Consider the following 18,597-nt stretch of genomic DNA (forward strand, 5'->3'; position numbering starts at 1 on the left):
AGGGGGAGACACCGCGCCCCGGAGTACTCAGAAACCTGCTCCCCTTCTTCAGACAGGGGGAAGATAAGGTTGCTTCAGATTTTAAAAGTTCTAAGAATACGAAGGCCTCAGCCGCCTGTCGCCAGGCGAGAGCCCGAGGCTCTTTCTCCCACAGCCCCGCACTCCGCCTTTGAGGCGCGGAACAGAGTGGCACGCCCGGATCCCAGCTGATCAGCTGCTGGGCTTTGGCGGTGGCTCCCCCGGGCGAGACCATTGTGACTCCTCGGAAGGGGTGCATAGAGGGGAGGGGGCGGAGCGGCCATTGTCCGGTCAGCGCAGCCTCCGGGGGAGGGGCCGGTGTTACGGAGACAGCAGGGCCCGGGGCTTCACAGCGGCCGCTGCGACTCCGGAGCCGGCGGGGACCTCCCGTCCTTCCCCGCGCCACCGCACGGGACATCGCTCTGGCTGGGGAGCGGCGGTGGGAGCCGTCGAGGGCGTCGGTGTCCCTCCTCCCCCGCGGTCCTCGGTGCGTCCGCACGCCCCTCCTCCTCGGCTCCCTCCTTCTCCTCTCCGCACCTCCCCGGCCCCCCCCTCTCCGCAGGCCGAGTGGTGCGGCCCGCCTCCAGCTGACCGGCCTGGAATCCCGGCTCCGAGCCCCGGACTCGCGCCCGCCCGCGCGCCCGCTCCCTCCCCCTCCCCCCGCCCTGAGCCCCCCGACGCCGCCGCCACCTCCTCCTCAGAGCGGGGCCCGGGCCCAGCCGCCGCCACCGCTGCCGCCGCCGAGCTCCGCCGCCGCCGAGCACCATGGGAGACGCTGGGAGCGAGCGCAGCAAAGCGCCCAGCCTGCCGCCTCGCTGTCCCTGCGGCTTCTGGGGGTAAGTGCCCGGCCGGGTGGGGGCGGGGGCCGGGGGCGCGGACGCCAGGGCTGCCTGGGCAGGCCTCGGGGCCCGGGATGCCGGAACCCTGAAGGCTGGGCCCAGCCCGGGCCTACGGGGAGGGGGTGGGGGTCGCGTTCCGGGGAGGGATGCCGGGTGGGGAGCTGGGGGTGGGCAGAGAAGGCCCTTCGGGGGTGCGTTGCCACCCTTTGGGACCCGCCAGCCTGAAGCTCGGGCCCACGGGGGCCTTCTGGGCCACGGGTGAGGGGGGCAGGGCGGCGGGGAGGGATGAGGGGGCGGCGTTGACCGCTCCGGGAGGAGCAGGAGTGCCCCTTCCCTGGGCATGTGGAAGCCAGCCCTTCCTCCCTCCCGGGGCTTGAGTTGGTGCCCAGGCATTAGGAGGGTATTTCCTCTGACTTTTTCACCTCCCCTCCTCCCCGTCCTCCGGAGACTTGCATCATCACTTCCTAGATTATATCCCAGTGCCCCATTTGCTTTTAGGAAGCTATTCTCACGTCACCCGTTTGTAAAAACCGAGTCCAGAACCAGGCTGGGGTAAAGTTATAAGACTGTTGAGGTCTCACCTTTATGTAAAACACGTTTCAGGAGATTTGTAAAATTCCCTTGTCGAAAAGGAAGAAGAAAACCACACAAAACCTGAAGTCAGCCTGGATTGGGGAATATGAGATCCAGTTTCCTCAATTGGTTCTCAAATTCCCCTCTTTCTCAATTTAAGTAAAAATAATAAAAATGTTCACAGTGGATAGCGTATATTGTTTGGCCATCATGTGTTAGGGCGAAAAAAAAAGTGAGGTGGGAAATCAGCTCCCTCTTCCTCCCCCCATTACAGTTTAAATTCTCGTGGTAACACTTTAAGCTTCATGGATTGCCACCTAACAGGTGCCTCCATCATACCACATGACTGTAGTTCTGCAGTAAGAAAGCTGGAGACTTTAAAGGCCGGCTTTTGTGATGAGTCCTTTTTATCTTTTATCGTTTTGTTTTAGTTTTATTTTTTGAAAGATTCAGTATATTTGGAGACACAGAGGCAGGAAGGAAGATTGTTTCCGGTGAGGACATCTTGGGAAGAAGTATGGAAGTAGTTTCCCTTTTCTATCTCCCATATTGTAGGAATGGTTAACAGAAATTAAGGGTAATTTTGGGAGTGCAGAGAAAGATTAGAAAGTGGATCTTAATGTGAACTTCTGTGGAAGCTGTCGTATCTCAAGGTTATGACAAAGAAGTGGATTTTCATTTTCTCATTTTTCTGACTTTCTTTCTCGAAAATTTCCCTGTGGAAGGATATTAGTCAAAAAGAAGTTATGGCATGTATAAAGTCCTAAAAATGTGAAAATATTTCTATTCTTCCCTTCATTTTTATTTGAAAATAATTGGTTTGCCTGTGAAGTGCTTTCATGGACTGTCTAATTCCCACAAGAATCTTGCGAGATAGGAACCATTATCTCATTATTAAATGGGGAAACTGAGGCTTAGGGTGGATAATTTGCCCCTTCACACAGGGAGTGTAGGGTGGAGCTGGTGAGCTCTTTAGAGTGCTTAGTACCATCATGTTTATGACATCAGTCTGCTGCCCTGGAAAAATCTTGTGTCACAAGCCTCAGATTGTAACTCATTATAAGACATGTGTCCTGAAGAAAGTTGCTGCGAGTGGCAGCTAATGCTCAGGATGTATCAGGTCTCTCTCCTGGCAACACGTTTATGTCCTTCGGACTATTATGAATGGAATCTTTATTGAAAGACTTGTATCAAGGCTTAGAGATTAAGGAAATGGAATAGCGTTTTACATTTATTTATTTGTTTATTTATTTTTGAGACGGAGTCCTGCTCTGTTGCCCAGGCTGGAGTGCAGTGGCGTGATCTCGGTTCACTGCAGCCTGCACCTCCCAGGTTCAAGCAATTCTCCTGCCTCAATCTCCTAAGTAGCTGGTACTACAGGTGCACACCACCATGCCCGGCTAATTTTTGCATTTTTTAGGAGAGATAGGATTTTGCCATCTTGGCTAAGGTGGTCTCAAACTCCTGACCTCAGGTGATATGCCTGCCTTGGACTCCCAAAGTGCTGGGATTACAGGTGTGAGTCACTTCATCCAGCCAGTTTTACACATTTTAAATAATGATGATGATTATCATCATTAATGACTGTGGCCAAACAAAAGGACAAAGTAGGAGGATCACTTGAGCCCAGGAGTTTGAGACCAACCTGAGCAACAGCAAGATGTTGTCTCTAAAAAAGTTTTAAATTATCCGGGTGTGTTTGTGCATACCTGTGGACCAACCTACTTGAGAGGCTGAGGCAGGAGGATCACTTGAGCCCAGGAATTTGAGGCTACAGAGAACCATGATTGCGTGACTTGCTTTCCGGCCTGGGTGACAAAGTGAAACCGTGCCTTGGAAAAGGTAAATCAGTAAACAAAATGATTGTAAATAATGAGTGACTGTAAATAATAAATAGTAAATCATTTTTCTGTGATAGGGTAATGTTGAAAGTTTCAGAGGTCTTTTGTTTATAACAGGCATGAGCCACCACGTCCAGCCAGCCTTTTACCTTTAGCCGGTAGGGTTCTGATAATGCCCAGAGAGTTTGGTGGCAGCAGATAGGAAAAGTTACACTAATGTTGTACTTGACCTATAAGCAACCAGGGCTGCTTTTTAGATACTTTCACTCTGATACTTTTTATGAACTGCAATTTACCTAGCAGGAGTAGTGACCACAAAACTAATATTTTTATGGTGAAAAGTGTTCTTTTTGGTGCAATGTTTGAACCTTTCCTAAGGACTTTTATATACAATTGTGTAGTTTGTGTTTTATACCAAAGCATAACAAAATTGCTGCCTTGTTTCCATTGTATCATAACCGACTTTGAACGTTTCCCCTACTGCATGGGCCACATTCATATTATGTAAACTTAGAATATATTTAACAAATATTTGAATGCCTGTGATATAATGGTGGGCAAGGAGGTGCTGGCCCCCTACTCTGGGTCAGGGGGCACAGGGAAGTAAACTGACAGTTGCAATACATTTTACAGGTGCTATATGGGAGGGGCACCTACCCTAGCTGGGGTAGAGGTAGAGGAAGGTAGCCTGGAGAAAGTGACACTTTTGCCTAGACCTGCAGGAAGGGTAGAAGGAGAGTATGGAAACAAATATTCCTTTCAGGCAGTGGGACTAACGTGGGTGAAGGCCGGGATGTGAGTGAGAGCACTACGCATTTGAGGAACAGGTTTGTTGGGTCTGTTGGTAGACTGTGAAGGGGGATCACAATCTAGAGATAAGGCTGGAGGATTGAGAGGAATTGGTGATACAGGGCCCTCATAGGTAATGCTGAGGACTTTGGACTTTTATCCTGAGTGCAGTGAGGAGCTACTCAAGAACTTTGATCAGGCAGTGATGTATATCTTTAATGTGAAAGATTATTGGTTGTTCTTGAGAGTAGCCTGGGTGTGTGGGTATGATTCTGTGTGTCTGTATGAATGTGATGTATGTGTTTTCGTGGAATGTTGCCAAGTCCAGATTTGCCATGGTTGTGGCATGAACCAGTGTAATGGCTGGGGAGAATAGAGAGACATTCAGGAGGTATCTTTTGCCTTTTCCCTTCATGAAAATAAAGGTGAATATGTTCTAAAAAATTTTGTGCGGCATTGCACTCCTTGGAAGCTCTAGGTCTAAAATCAGCTAGCCAGGGCCCACACCCAGCCCTTTGCTGAGGAGCCTCTCAGCAGAATGTTCTGGCACCAGCAGACTAACGGCAGTTCCTTTAGGATTGCTGCTCTTTCCAGTGACTCAGGCTGCAGGACTTGCTGCCCAGCATTGTCCAGTCAGGACACTAATCAGTGGGGCTTGGTTGAATAGGAGAGCTTTAACTGCATTCTCTTGTGAAAATGCAGTTAAAGAAGAATGCCAAGAGGAGTGTACAATTCAAATGCATTAGTGCTTGTAACAATTTCCAGTTCTCTCCCTCTTGGCTTATGTTGTATAATTGTGTATAGGTAATTAAGTTATTTTATAGAGACCATCTCCACTGGGAAACTTTGCTACCATGGAAATTGTTGAATATTAACCAGTTGATAATGAAGTTGATAATAACGTTACAAGTTGTTTGTATTACATATATATTTTTTTGTTTTGCTTTTTTGAGAGGGAGTTTCACTCTTGTTGCCCAGGCTGGAGTGCAATGGCGCGATCTCGGCTCACCGCAACCTCTGCCTCCCGAGTTCAAGTGATTCTCCTGCTTCAGCCTCCCGAGTAGCTGGGATTACAGGCATGTGCCACCACACCCAGCTAATTTTATTTTTAGTAGAGTTGGGGGAGGTTGTTCTCGAACTCCCGACCTCAGGTGATCCGCCCCCCTCAGCCTCCCAAAGTGCTGGGATTACAGGCGTGAGCTACCGCTTGTAGCCGGTATATGTATTAACATCATATTTTTAGGATTAAAACAAATTTTTCCTCGAGACATGGACTTAAAACTTTCAGTGAAATATGAACATTTTCTTGGCTCATTTTAGGCGTTCAGTACTCAGGCAAAAAACGTATTTGTTGATAATTGTTGTATCTGAAATGAAATAGTCAATTAGTACTTTTTCTTTAGTTGAAATATACAGATACATGAAAACACTTAAACTATGCAGATATAACTGGTATTTGTTGAAGCTGCATTTTAAATTATTTAGACATTTAAAAAGTGCTGAGGCACGTAGATTCCTCACAAATACGAAGACCTAGACTATTACAGAAAAGATAGGAAGAAAAATAAGTATAAGAATATAGTATGTGTATTACAGGATAACAGGATAATTAGGATGGAAGACGGAAGTGTTTTCTAAGTTTATTTAAGTACAGAAATATAATTACTATTGATATTTTGCTTTCACAATTGGAGATAATCTCATAATGACATACGGAAACCTTGGGAATTACTATTTTGTAAATTAGCTTAAAGCGTAGTAGACATAAGCATTCAGTCTGGTATTTAGGGAATAATGGAGTAGTTAAATAGGGGGCTTATTAGGTAAACTATTCATGGTTTTGATTTTAAAAAAGAAGGTCTTCTAACAAGTCATGACAAACATATCACATGGGTTCCTTTAGGGAAATAGATTTTGTTACTATTTCATTTTTATAATCATGTCTGTTGAAGCATTTTGCCTACAAACTATATTGGCTGGATATGAGATGTACTTTAAGATAGAGATGGGTAGAGATAAGGATAGGGGTAATCTCCTAAAATAAATTTCATTTCTGAAATCGCTAGTAGTAGAAAGTTGATTGAAAACATAACAGGATTTGTTTTATTCAGCCTTATTTTTGGCAGTCATAAGATACTGACTAGTTTAGAATCAATACACATATTTTTTGCCTCTGAGCCTAGCCTTAGTGAATTGCTGTAGAACATCAATTCTGTTACTGTCACTGTCTAAATTATCTAGCTAGTGTGCTTGGCTCCTCACAGTGTGTGGACTTCACATTCGTTTTGCCTCTTCAGTCACAGTCTCACAATTGTAACATGTTGCCACACTTCAACCAGCTTAACCTGGGCATTCAAGATCATGTGAACACAGTATGAATCACTATCAGTAGAATGTTCATTCCATTGATGTCACTACTTATCCCTTGATTATAAAACCCCCTTAAACATTCTCTTAAAAAACAAAAAAGCTTGCTTGTGGAGTTTTACTTTGCATCTTTGAGTATTGTGTGCCTCTGAAGATAAAACATGATTTAAGTTAAGTATTCATTGTCGGTTCATTTATCTACTTGCCCTATTTTCCTGATTACGTTTGGGGGATTCAGAAAATAGGAAATTTGTGCCTTTGATGTGATGGAACACAGGGAAATAATTTTTTTTCTTTTTAAATTTAAACAAACATAGTCTTCTTTCTGTTGGTTTGAGGCAATAGCTTTTTAGAGTTAGGTCCAGTTAGCATATGGCTCTTTTGGTTTTATCATCTCTTCTCCATTTTCCATCTCCCACTCTTCCCCTCCCTTCCAAAATGGAAGAGAATTCTAAACTTTAAATCATACTGAACAGTTTTGACTAAGAATCTCTTTATAATCCTTAATAGTATCAAAATTAACATTAGTTTTCACAAATTAACCTTTCCTTGCTCTAAAAATCAGAGAACTAAGAATCATTTGAAAAGAATGAAGTCCATAAAAAGAAACCAAGAATAGTATATAAAAAGATTATTTATTTAGAACAGAATACTTAGACAGTGAGAACTAATATCATTTGGATTTTTTATTAGGTCATAGGGAGGTTCTGTCCATGCAAAGTGATGTAATATTTTGAATTCCTGCAATAATCATAGATCAAAATTGAGGTTAAATATTCTTATTTTCTTTTTCACGCAGGCCTGGGACTGGCAGGGCTGCATGGCTTTGTGGCTGAGGCTGGAAGCAGAGCCTATCAAAGTTCCTTCCCCTGCAAAAAAAAAAAAAAAAAAAAAAAGGAATTCTTTTCTGTTTTTGAAGAAAGGTTAAGGTTGATATCTTAGCAAAACTACTTGAAGGAAGTGATTGGTCTTGACCCAGTACTTGTAATGCAATGCTTGCAAAATCGTTCAGATTCTGGCTTTTTGGATTTCGTGGGACTTTGTGTCAGAGTGGTTTTCAAAAGAGGGCCTTCATTCCAACTGTGGGGATGACACTGATGTTACTCAGTTTTTCTAGAGTTTGGGAGGAACAGTGATCCTGCTCTGGACTGGGTCCCTGTGTAACAAGATTACATTGCTGAGTGAGATATTTAAACATAAGACATTTCCTGTGTCATATGCAGAAAAGGAGGTTAAGGAACTTTGTTTAAAGTGTCTTGGCCGGGTGCTGTGGTTCATGGCTGTAATCCCAGCACTTTGCCAGGCCGAGGCGGGAGGATCACTTGAGGTCAGGAGTTTGAGACCAGACTGAACAACATGGTGAAACCCTGTCTGTACCAAAAATAAAAAAATTAACTGAGCGTGGTGGCACACACCTGTAGTCTCAGCTGCTTGGGAGGCTGAGGCAGGAGAATCGCTTGAATCCAGGAGGTGGAGGTTGTAGTGAGCTGAGATCGTGCCACTGTACTCCAGTCTGGGCAACGGAGTAAGACTCTGTCTCAAACAAACAAACAAAAAAAAAGGTGTCTACTAGTCAGCATCTAAAACTGTATTCTAGAATGGCACTGCCCAGTATGGTAGCCATTAGCTGTAAGTAGCAGTTTAAATTCAGATTAAAGTTAAAAAATTTAGTTCCTCAGTCACTGTAGCTACTTTTAAGTACTCGCTAGCTCAGTAACTAGTGATTACCCTATTGAGGAACACAGATATAGAACATTTTCATCCTTCAAGAAAGCTATGTTGGACAGTGCTGTTCTAGAATATTGACTGATGGGCAGCCAGAGTTTTCAAGCCTGTTTTCTTGTGGGCTCTCTAGATCCCTTTTTTTCTTACATTCTGAACATGAGGCACTTAGCTAATTTAGCTCTAAATTTCTTTCCAGCCCTAACATTGTTTATTTCCACTGGGAGAAGCAATGCTATTGTTAATCCAGAGTACTGGGAAGTGCTCCTTTGGTTAGGAATGGAAATTAAAATTTCAGTAATGGGAATTAAAATGTAGTCTGTAATTTGAACCTTTTTTGAAGTGTTACTTTTGAGTCAGCCATTTTAGCTCTTTTAGCACTGTTAAACTGGCAGCCTGTACGGCTTATACAGGGAGGTGTTGGTCTAACAATCAGTTTCTTTTTGGTTCAAAGAATTTTTGAAGCTACTCACCTTTTAGAAAGTTGATAGGTTGTAGATAGGCTCTAGTTAGCTTTTATGACTTTTGTGGAGGAAAAATATTTGTTTTCACAAATGTAAATCTCATGGCAGCTTTTTATATGTGATTAGGGATAAGTGGATTGGATTTTCTGGTAAATTCAGGTTACTATATATAGAGAAAGGTGGGGTGTATTGGAATTTCCAGCAGTAACGGGCAAAACCAAACTGTTCTGTGATGCACCAGTCCAATAGAATGGCACAGGTGAATGAAAATGCATGTCGTCCATGAGGCTGAGGGACAGAGCTGCTAACAGTGCCGGGTACCTGAAGTGGCTACAGCTGTTAAGGAGGGATGATGTACTAGCTAACTACATCTGTTCATTTAGCTGTACCAGATGTCCCATATCATAGGCAAGTTCGAGTTTATTAGGGTAGAAGAATGTCCTGGGAGAGGTCATTGATGCTGCTTGCTACCACTCTGGCCTTGGATGGAAGAGGAGGGCCAAGCCACACCAGAGCATTTTGTTTCCAGGTGTGAATAAGCTCTAGTTAGCTTCATTGAAGCTTTAGTAACTACCTGGTAGAGTGAGGTTGGTGATGTACTTAGGACCTTTTTGGGAGTGTCTTTTCTCATTTATTTCTGCTGAAGTGGAGTGGTGTGGAGTAACAGCTGTTGATGTCTTATCTGCTTCTTGAACTCTTACACACTGACAAGTTGAAGTGCATTTGCATAAAATAATCACGCTTATAGCCACACTTCCTGGAAGGGGAAGCATTCTGACCATTCAAGAATATCACAAATACTCTTCCCATGGTCAGCTTCTTTGTCCAGGCACTTGATTTTATTCATTTATTTTTTACAAGAAAGTGAAAAAAATTTTCTGTGGCTTATGGTACCTAACTGGAAGAGTGGAGGCAGGAAGTTGGGGAACACGGAGTGAGTGGTAGACTTTGCTGTCACTTCTGTGCTTTGAAAGCTTTTATCTATTTCAGATCATCATTTTTTTAAAGGCAGCCCTTTCTAGGATGCTTTCGGCAGAAAAAATGGGCTGGCAAAATCATCTCCTGAAAACATTTATGAATGAGACACATAAAGTACATTGAATAGTATAGTTATTCTTAAACTAGTCATAAGAGTATTAACTAGCAATAAATAATAAAAAATAAACCAGAGGTAGGAGAAGGTATGGTGATTTCAATGTGAATTGTTTTTGGATTTATGATTTCTTGGTTTCTGTGCCTAGGGAGGCATGGATGGTATTACTCTTTTTCTTTTCTTTTTCTTTTTTTTTTTTTTAAGATGGAGTCTCACTCTGTTGCCCAGGCTGGAGTGCAGTGGTGTGATCTTGGCTCACTGCAACCTCCACCTCCCTGATTCAAGCCGATTTTCCTGCCTCAGCCTCCCTAGTAGCTGGGACTACAGGTGCGTGCCACCATGTCTGGCTAATTTCTTGCATTTTTAGTAGAGATGGGGTTTCACCATGTTAGCCAGGGTGGTCTTGATCTCCTGACCTTGTGATCTGCCCGCCTCTGCCTCCCAAAGTGCTGGGATTACAGGCGTGAGCCACCGCGCCTGGCCTGGATGGTATTACTGTTTTTCTTCAGTTGTTGCTGAAATCTAAAAAACCAGGTTTTTCAAGTCTTTATGTGTTCATGTGTGAAACTTTGCCCGTACATACAAAATCTTTACATTGTTTGACTTTACTGCATGCAGTTTAGTTTGCTTTTTCCTTTTAATATAACTTAAAGGTATTCTCTTACCTTTACAAGTGGAGAACTGTTCTGTGGACTGATTAGCAGTGGATTTGAGCCTGTAAATAGCCACTGCACTCCAGCCTGGGTGACATAATGAGACTTTGTTGCTTAAAAAAAAGAAAGTGGAGGATGCCAGACTTGGTGGCTCACGCCTGTAATCCCAGCACTTTGGTGGCTGAGGTGGGCAGATCACCTGAGGTCAGGAGTTCGAGACCAGCCTGGACAACATGGTAAAACCCCATCTCTACTAAAAATACAGAAATTAGCCGGGCTTAATGGCCTGCATCTGTAATCCCAGCTACTCGGGAAGCTGAGGCAGGAGAATCACTTGAATCAGGAGGTGGAGGTTACAGTGAGCCAGGATTGCACCACTGCACTCCTTGGCAATAGAGTGAGACTCCGGCTCAAAAAAATAAAATAAAAGTAAAATAAATGGAGGAGTGTTTTTGTATATTGACCCACAAAAATACTTGCATGTAGGAACTTTTAATTTTTTTATTGATTTGGGAGAACATGTTCATGTAGTCTCTGAGGCCTGAGTTCCCTGTTTCTGTGGATCAGTCACTGTTAACTAGCTCACCCTGTTCCCCCAACCCCATCCATGCTGTAGCACTTCCAATATGTGCTTAAACCATGCATTTTATTTGTAAGGCTAATCATCTTCTTCAGGGAATATTGAGCAGGATCTATTAAGGAACAGTTGCTTTGACTTAAATGAAAAAGTCTTTGCAAATGACAGATAAAATCTTGAGTGACAATGTGTGGAGTACTGCACTCTTGTATAGTAGGATCTCTTTAGGGGATCTCAAAAATCCTGATCTTTGGAAGTGTATGTCCCTACAGACTGCATTTTCTTCCCCTTGGTTTTTTTTTTTTTTTTTTTTTTGAGACGGAGTCTCGCTCTGTCGCCCAGGCTGGAGTGCAGTGGCCAGATCTCAGCTCACTGCAAGCTCCGCCTCCCGGGTTCCCGCCATTCTCCTGCCTCAGCCTCCGGAGTAGCTGGGACTACAGGCGCCCGCCACCTCGCCCGGCTAGTTTTTTGTATTTTTTAGTAGAGACGGGGTTTCACCGGGTTAGCCAGGATGGTCTCGATCTCCTGACCTCGTGATCCGCCCGTCTCGGCCTCCCAAAGTGCTGGGATTACAGGCGTGAGCCACCGCGCCCGGCCTCTTCCCCTTGGTTTTAAACTTTCTAGCATTATATATTCTAATCTGATAGTTGAAAGCCACCAAATTTACCTGAGTAGTTTTCATTCTAAATAGATTAGAATTTTACATTGTGTGTGTTTTTGGTTGGAGTTAGCGACAGGAAAAATAGACTGTTGGGTTTGTGTTTACAGTTGCGGTGCATTAAAGTCATTGGACAGAGATCTATTTACAGATTTGGAGGTGAGTTAGAAGGGAAAGGACACAGAAGGTGGTCAGAGGCGAAGACTGGGGCAAGGGGGATGAGGATGGGGACACGTGGAAGACAGTAGAATGGTGGCATTATAATTGGGAATGAAGTAGCTTTGTGGCCACCATCGTTTAGTCAATCTGTGAGAGGTGGTCTCATCTGTAAGGCTAGAGTAATTAATATGAAAAGGTGGTGGTTAGGGTTAATGAGATGTTCTGTCTTTTCTTGAAGTGTGGTATGTGAGTCCCCTGGGACCTTACAGGAACGTGCTAATGATCACAGGATGACAGCTGAGATACAGATTCCAAACTAAAGTTTAGTGGAAATAGCAGCAGTTTTCAGCAAAATTGGTGTTCCATCATGTTGGAACCCCATGGGCTCTTCTGCTAAGACCATAGGTACCTTCTTAGCCAGTTAAAGAAAAATGCTGCGTGGTTTCTCTTTGCAGCAGGCCGTGGAGACTCAACCTACCTTTCTTTTATTGGAATTGCCACAACCTGTTAATTCCATTGCTTGGGAATGATTTTTCTTCTCACCTTTTCCCCCCCATGCCTGGTAGGGGATTGAATAGTCTTGCCAATTGTCTGTTTAACTTGCTGTTCTTAGAAAAACAACTCATACAAGCCCTTCTCTTTTAAAACATTTTACAGTGAATACATATGGGGAAGTTACATTAGATCTTAAATAATTTAGCAGTAGTACTTCCTGGGGAATAGGACCTTTTCTTATTTGCTGAGAGTCTGATGAAGGGCCCCCTCTCTCGTCTATCCCAAACTCCTCCAAAACTCCGAAGATGAAGGGCATACTGATCTCTTACCTCCAGAAAACCAACTGAGCTAAGTGGCTAGGCATGGGTTTTGGAATCAAAGATCTGGATTGGCATCAAAGATGTGAGTTTACCTCTCTGTCTCTTTATCTTAAAAAAATAATATCTTAGAGTTGGCTTTGCGATTTAGTGAGCTCTGATGCCTGTCAAGCCGTTGCCACAGAGCCTGGTCATGGTAATTACATTCATTAAAGTCCAGCTTCCCAACTTGAAAGAAGGAGCATTGGTGGCGGATTAGTAAATACACAACTATCTTGCCTTATATGGTCAATTTGCATTTATAGTGATCTCCAGACTGATGCCACATCATTAATTGGTGAAGTTTCTGACCAACCTTTGGCCACTTTCCAGAGCCCGTCCTTTTTCCAGCAAGTGTTAAGCACTCTATCTTGTGTCTTGAGCTATGCTAGGCAAGGGATACCTTGGTCTGGCTTCTGCCTAAGAAAGCTCACAGTCTAGAAGGGGAGGTGGATCAATAAACTGACAAAACACTGTTAGAAAAGTGCTCTGGGAGATCACTGAGTATTATGAGAAGAACACTAATGGGCAGCTTATCTAGATGGGAACTGAGGGTGGCCAGGAGAGCTTCTCATGAGTTGGGCTTGAGCTAGGCATGAAAGATGAGCAGAAGTTAACCACATGAAGATGGTAAGGAGGGTATTTCTAGGCAGAGGGAACAGCTTGTACAGAGAGGCACAGAGGAATGGGAAAGTGTGCTGAATTAAGAGAATTGCAAACACAACTCAGTATGTTAGCTGCAGGGTATGGCAGGAGGCAAGACAAACCTAGGGAGATGAGCAGGGGCCAGTTATGAAGATACTTCATTGCTGTACTGTTGAACTTAAGGATCAGGAAGCAGCTGGGAAGCATTTAAAGATTTTAAGCATGGATAACATGATATTTATAATATATTTCAAAAAAGTTAATGTGGAGGATGCATTGGAGTGTATAGGCAGAGAGACCAGTTAGAGCAATTAAACCTTTTTGAACCATGGATCCCTTTGGCAACCTGTTGAAGTCTGTGGACCCCTTCTGAGAATAATGCATAAAATAAAACACCCGTGATTACAAAGGAAACCAGTTAGCTCATGGACTGTGGGAGCCTGTGGACCCTAGATAAAGTAACCCTGAAGAATGAAGCAGTGGGGTGCTGAAAATAATTGTAGGCTGGCAGTGGGGAATGAAGAGGGGGCTTAAATATAAGAGCAGCGACAGATTGGATGGTGGGGAGTGGTGGTAAAGGAGAAGAGAAGCAGCAGGGTCTGACGTGGACTGCAGATGGAAGATGATGTCGGTCACTTGTAGTGGGTATAGAAGTTCCTTCGCTTACAAACTGTAGGTATGAAAGGTCATTTGTGAATTCATCTATTCCCAAATCCAAAGTGAAATTGGAGAAGCGACCAGTAGTGCCCTCTGTCAGTGGTATGCGTTGTTTTGTTCAGTAGGAGAAAGTTTATGCTTCGGAAGTTCTTAAGTTGAAGTGATTCAGTGAATCTGTACTAGAAGATGGTAAGTGGGTGGTGAGAGGGATGATTTGTTTTAGACAGGTTAAGTGTACTTTCTGGCGAATTATAGACAGCTTAAGACAGTTTCTTGCTTTGCTTTTCTGTTTTCTTTTTTCTTCCCTTCCCGTCTCCCCTCTCCCCTCAACAGGGTCTCGCTCTGTTGCCCAGGAGGCTAGAGTGCAGTGACAGGATCATAGCTCACTGCAACCTCGAACTCCTGGGCTTAAGTGATCCTCCTGCCTGAGCCTCTGAAGCAGCTAGGACTACAGGTGCATGCCACCACACCTGGCAAATTTTAGAGTTTTTTTTTTTTTTTTTTTTTTGTAGAGATGGGGGTCTCTCTATGTTGCTCAAACTGGGTTTGAACCTCTGGCATCAAGTGATCTTCCCGTCTTGGCCTCCCAAAACATTGGGACAGGCATGATCCCACTACTGATGAGCACAGGAGTTTTGACCTGCTCCATTTCTAACCTGGGCCAGTTCACTCCTCCTTTGGCAACCTGGTGGTCCTTTGTTCATGGGAGGTCGCCATATTGATGCTGAATTTAGTGTGGACACCTGATCAGCATAATGCAGTACTGCCCAGAGCTCCTGGGCTCAAGCAATCCACCTCAGCCTCCCAAGTAGCTGGGACTACAGGCATGCTACCATTGTATCTTTTTTTTAATGTGAATTTTTTATTGAAGTATAACATAAATAATGAAAAATACATGAATCTTCAGTGTATGGCTAAATGAATTTTCTACAAAGTGAATATGCCTATGTAACCAGAAATAGCTAACAAGAAATAGCATTTCCGGCCCCCAAGAATCCCTCTTCCTATCCTCTTCCGGTAACTACTCCCTTCCTCTGTCAAGGGTAATCACTATCCCAATTTGTACCATCACAGATTACTTAAAATTTTTTTTCTTCTTAGATTTTTTCTACAATTGAAGTATGACTTAGTTTACTGTAAACATTTCAAGTGTGTACTTTGGTAGATTAACAAAAATAGACTTCACAGCTGGGCGCGGTGACTCACACCTGTAATCCCAGCACTTTGAGGTCAGGAGTTAGAGACCAGCCTGGCCAACATAGTGAAACCTCATCTCTACTAAAAAGTACAAAAATTAGCTGGGCGTGGTGGCACACATGTGTGGTCCCAGCTACTCGGGAGGCTGAGGCAGGAGAATCACTTGAACCTGGGAGGTGGAGGCTGCAGTGAGCCGAGATCGTGCCACTGTACTTCCAGCCTGGGTGACAGAGTGAGACACCATCTCAAAAAAAAAAAAAAAAGACTTCATTTTTTAAAAAGGAGTTTTAGGTTTACAACAAAATTTACTAGAAGGTAAAAAGAGAGAGTTCCCATATGCCCTTTAGCTGTCTACGCACACAGCCTCTCCTGCTACCGACATCTCACACTAGTGTGGAACATTTGATAGAATTGATGAACATACAGTGACACATCATTATCACTCAAAGCCCATAATTTTGAGTGGGATTCACTTGGTGGTGTATATTCAGTGGATTTTGACAATGTGTAATGAAACTACCATTATAATATCATATAGAATATTTCAGTGTCCTAAAAACCCTCTCTGCTCTGCCCGTTCATCTCTCCCTTCTCTTCAACCTTTGGCAACAACTTTTCATTGTCTCCCTAATTTTGGCTTTTTCAAAATTTCATATTGTTGGAATCATACAGTATGTAGCCTTTTCAGATTGGCTTCTTTTATATAGTAATAAGCATTTAAGTTCTATGTCTTTTCATGACTTGCTAGCTCATTTTTTAGATCTGATTAATATTCCAGTGTCTGAATTATACTACAGTTTATCCACTTACCTACTGAGAGACATCTTGATTGCTTCCAAGTTTTGGCAATTATGAGTAAGGCTGCTGTGAATATCTGTGTGCAGGTTTTTGTGTGGACATGTTTTCAACTCATTTGGATAAGTAGCAAGGAACACAACTGCTGGATCATATAAGAGTATGTTTAGTTTTGTAAGAAACTGCAAAACTTTGACAAGCGAGTGTACCATTTTGTATTCCCATCAGCAGTGAATGAGAGTTCCTGTTGCCCCACGTCCTTGTCAGCATTTGGTGGTATTGAATGCTGACACTATGATATGTGATACATATGCATATATCATATGCATAATATGATATATGCATATATTATTATGATATGTGCATGTGTGTATGTTTCAAAAAAACTAGATACTACCAGTTTTCAAAAATGATTGTATCAGTTTACATTCATACCACCAATATATGAGAGTTCCGGTTAGTCCACATTTTGTCAATACTTGCTATTGATGGTCACTTTCATTTTGGTTGTATCAAGTTATTGCATTTTTCTTTTATATTTGTCTGATGACTAATAAAATAGAGCATCTTTCTTCATTGGCCATTTGGCTAAACTTTGTTGTGAGGTGCCTGTTTAAGCATTTTGCTTAAGTTTCTATTAGGTCATCTGCTTTTTTCTCATTCATTTGTAAGAGGTCTTTTTTTTGTTGTTCTTGTTCGAGATAGAGTCTCACGACTCTTGCAGGCTGGGGTACAGTGACACAGTCATGGCTCTTTGCAGCCTCAACCTATGGGCTCAAGTGGTCTTCCTGCCTTAGCCTCCCATGTAGCTGGGACCCCAGGTGTGCGCCACCACACTCAGCTAACTTTTAAATTTTTTTGTAGAGACGGGGTTTCACCCTGTTGCCCAGGCTGGTCTTGAACTCCTGGGCTCAAGTGATCCTCCTGCCCCAGCCTCCCAAAGTGCTGGGATTACAGGCGTGAGCCACTGTACCCGGCCTGTAAGAGTTTTTTTTTTTAATGTATTCTGGATGAGTCCTTTTTTAGATAGCATGTACATGTACTGCGTGGTTTTGTATTTTCTTAAATCCTTTTTTAAAAAACTAGAAAGTGAGTGTATTCGTATGGTAAAAAATTTAAACACACAAGTGGATATATTATGAAAAGGATGTCTCCTTCCTACTTTTAGTCCCTTACTGGGAGACCATAGCCTTAGTCCCACTTAGTTGTGGTTATGTTTTTTGAGTATGTTTCCTGTGCATGTACTGCATATGTTCTTTTTTCTAACACAAATAGCACACCACAGACTATTCCCCACCTTGATTTTTTTAGTTAACATATCTTGGAATTCTTTCCAAATGAGCATATACATTTCTAGCATCCTTTATAATAAATGGCAGCATAATATTCCAGTAGGTGCATGTACCAGATTTTATTTAATCAGTTTATCTAGTTCCTTCTTGATGAGTGTTGTTATTATGCTACAAAGTAGCATGAAATATGTTGAATTTTAGGGCTTACGGACAATCTAAGTGTGAAAATGCCTTAGGTGTCTGAATTAGGAGAGAGGATAAGCTAGGGCTTTATCATTTAGGGTGACATGAGTGCGTGTTATCATAGCTGAAGCCAAGGGAGCAGGTAGAGTTACATAAGAAGTATTGTTAGATCAGTGATTCTCTGTGAGATAGAAATGGAGTTGTCAGAATCACTTTGGGAGTCTTTTCTAAGAAACACATTACTCTTGCTTTCCCTCGCCCCAGTTTAGTGGGTCCCTGATAAGGTCATCCTTGACCGTTTTTCTTTTATCCCTTGAAAAAAGTGTCACTGTCCTTTTGAGACCCAGTGGTATAGAGTGAAAAGATAACTAAGGATGGAACCTTGAGGAACACAGGTAGAAAAAGATGACTTTGGAAAGGAGTTGGATACACTGAGATAGGAGATAAATCAGGTGAGTATAAGGTTACTGAAACCAAAGGAGGTGGTATTTCAACGAAGAAATGGCAGAAGGGTCATGCTGCAAAGAGTGGTCAAGTTAAGATGGTAATTGGTACTTCTCTGCTTCTTCAAGGTCCTCGAAGAACTTGAGTAATACTTTTAAAGTCATGTTTGTGCTTCTCAGCAGTATTCTGGCCCAGCATGTTACCAGGGTATGTTTTGTGAAAAATTGTTGTAATTACCTCCTATGTGTACCAGAAATGAACACCTTTCATTAATGATTCATGAATCTAACCATCATGAATTGAAAGAAACTTCTCTTGAATCTATATTTTCACTTCTATTAACACTTCCAATAATATATATGTTTTTAGGGTAGTTTTTTTTTTTTTTTTTTTTGAGACGGAGTCTGGCTCTGTCGCCCAGGCTGGAGTGCAGTGGCCGGATCTCAGCTCACTGCAAGCTCCGCCTCCCGGGTTTACGCCATTCTCCTGCCTCAGCCTCCGGAGTAGCTGGGACCACAGGCGCCCGCCACCTCGCCCGGCTAGTTTTTTTGTATTTTTTAGTAGAGACGGGGTTTCACAGTGTTAGCCAGGATGGTCTCGATCTCCTGACCTTGTGATCCGCCCGTCTCAGCCTCCCAAAGTGCTGGGATTACAGGCTTGAGCCACCGCGCCCGGCTTTAGGGTAGTTTTTAAAAAACCTTTGACCTTCAACTTCTTAGTCTTCTAGGTTCTGGCAGACAAGATTGCATTCACCTAATTTTTCTTGATATTTGACTTAAT

At 43.1% G+C, this 18,597-nt stretch overlaps 1 protein-coding gene across 2 annotated transcripts in view; it reads left to right on the forward strand.

Annotated features, from left to right (window-relative positions):
- Positions 1 to 370: 370 nt before the first annotated feature.
- ZFAND3 (zinc finger AN1-type containing 3) overlaps positions 371 to 18,597 on the forward strand; it is a 329,450-nt gene continuing 311,223 nt past the window's right edge. The window contains exon 1 of one of the 2 annotated variants that reach the window (XM_025382239.1): positions 371 to 854. In XM_025382239.1, coding sequence (XP_025238024.1) covers positions 784 to 854 — 71 coding nt within the window. In that variant the 5' untranslated portion in view covers positions 371 to 783. The remainder of the gene's footprint in view (positions 855 to 18,597) is intronic. The other variant, XM_025382240.1, reaches the window with a different exon arrangement.

This window comes from Theropithecus gelada, chromosome 4 (genome assembly GCF_003255815.1).
Source record: "Theropithecus gelada isolate Dixy chromosome 4, Tgel_1.0, whole genome shotgun sequence".
Taxonomy (NCBI): Eukaryota; Metazoa; Chordata; class Mammalia; order Primates; family Cercopithecidae; genus Theropithecus; species Theropithecus gelada.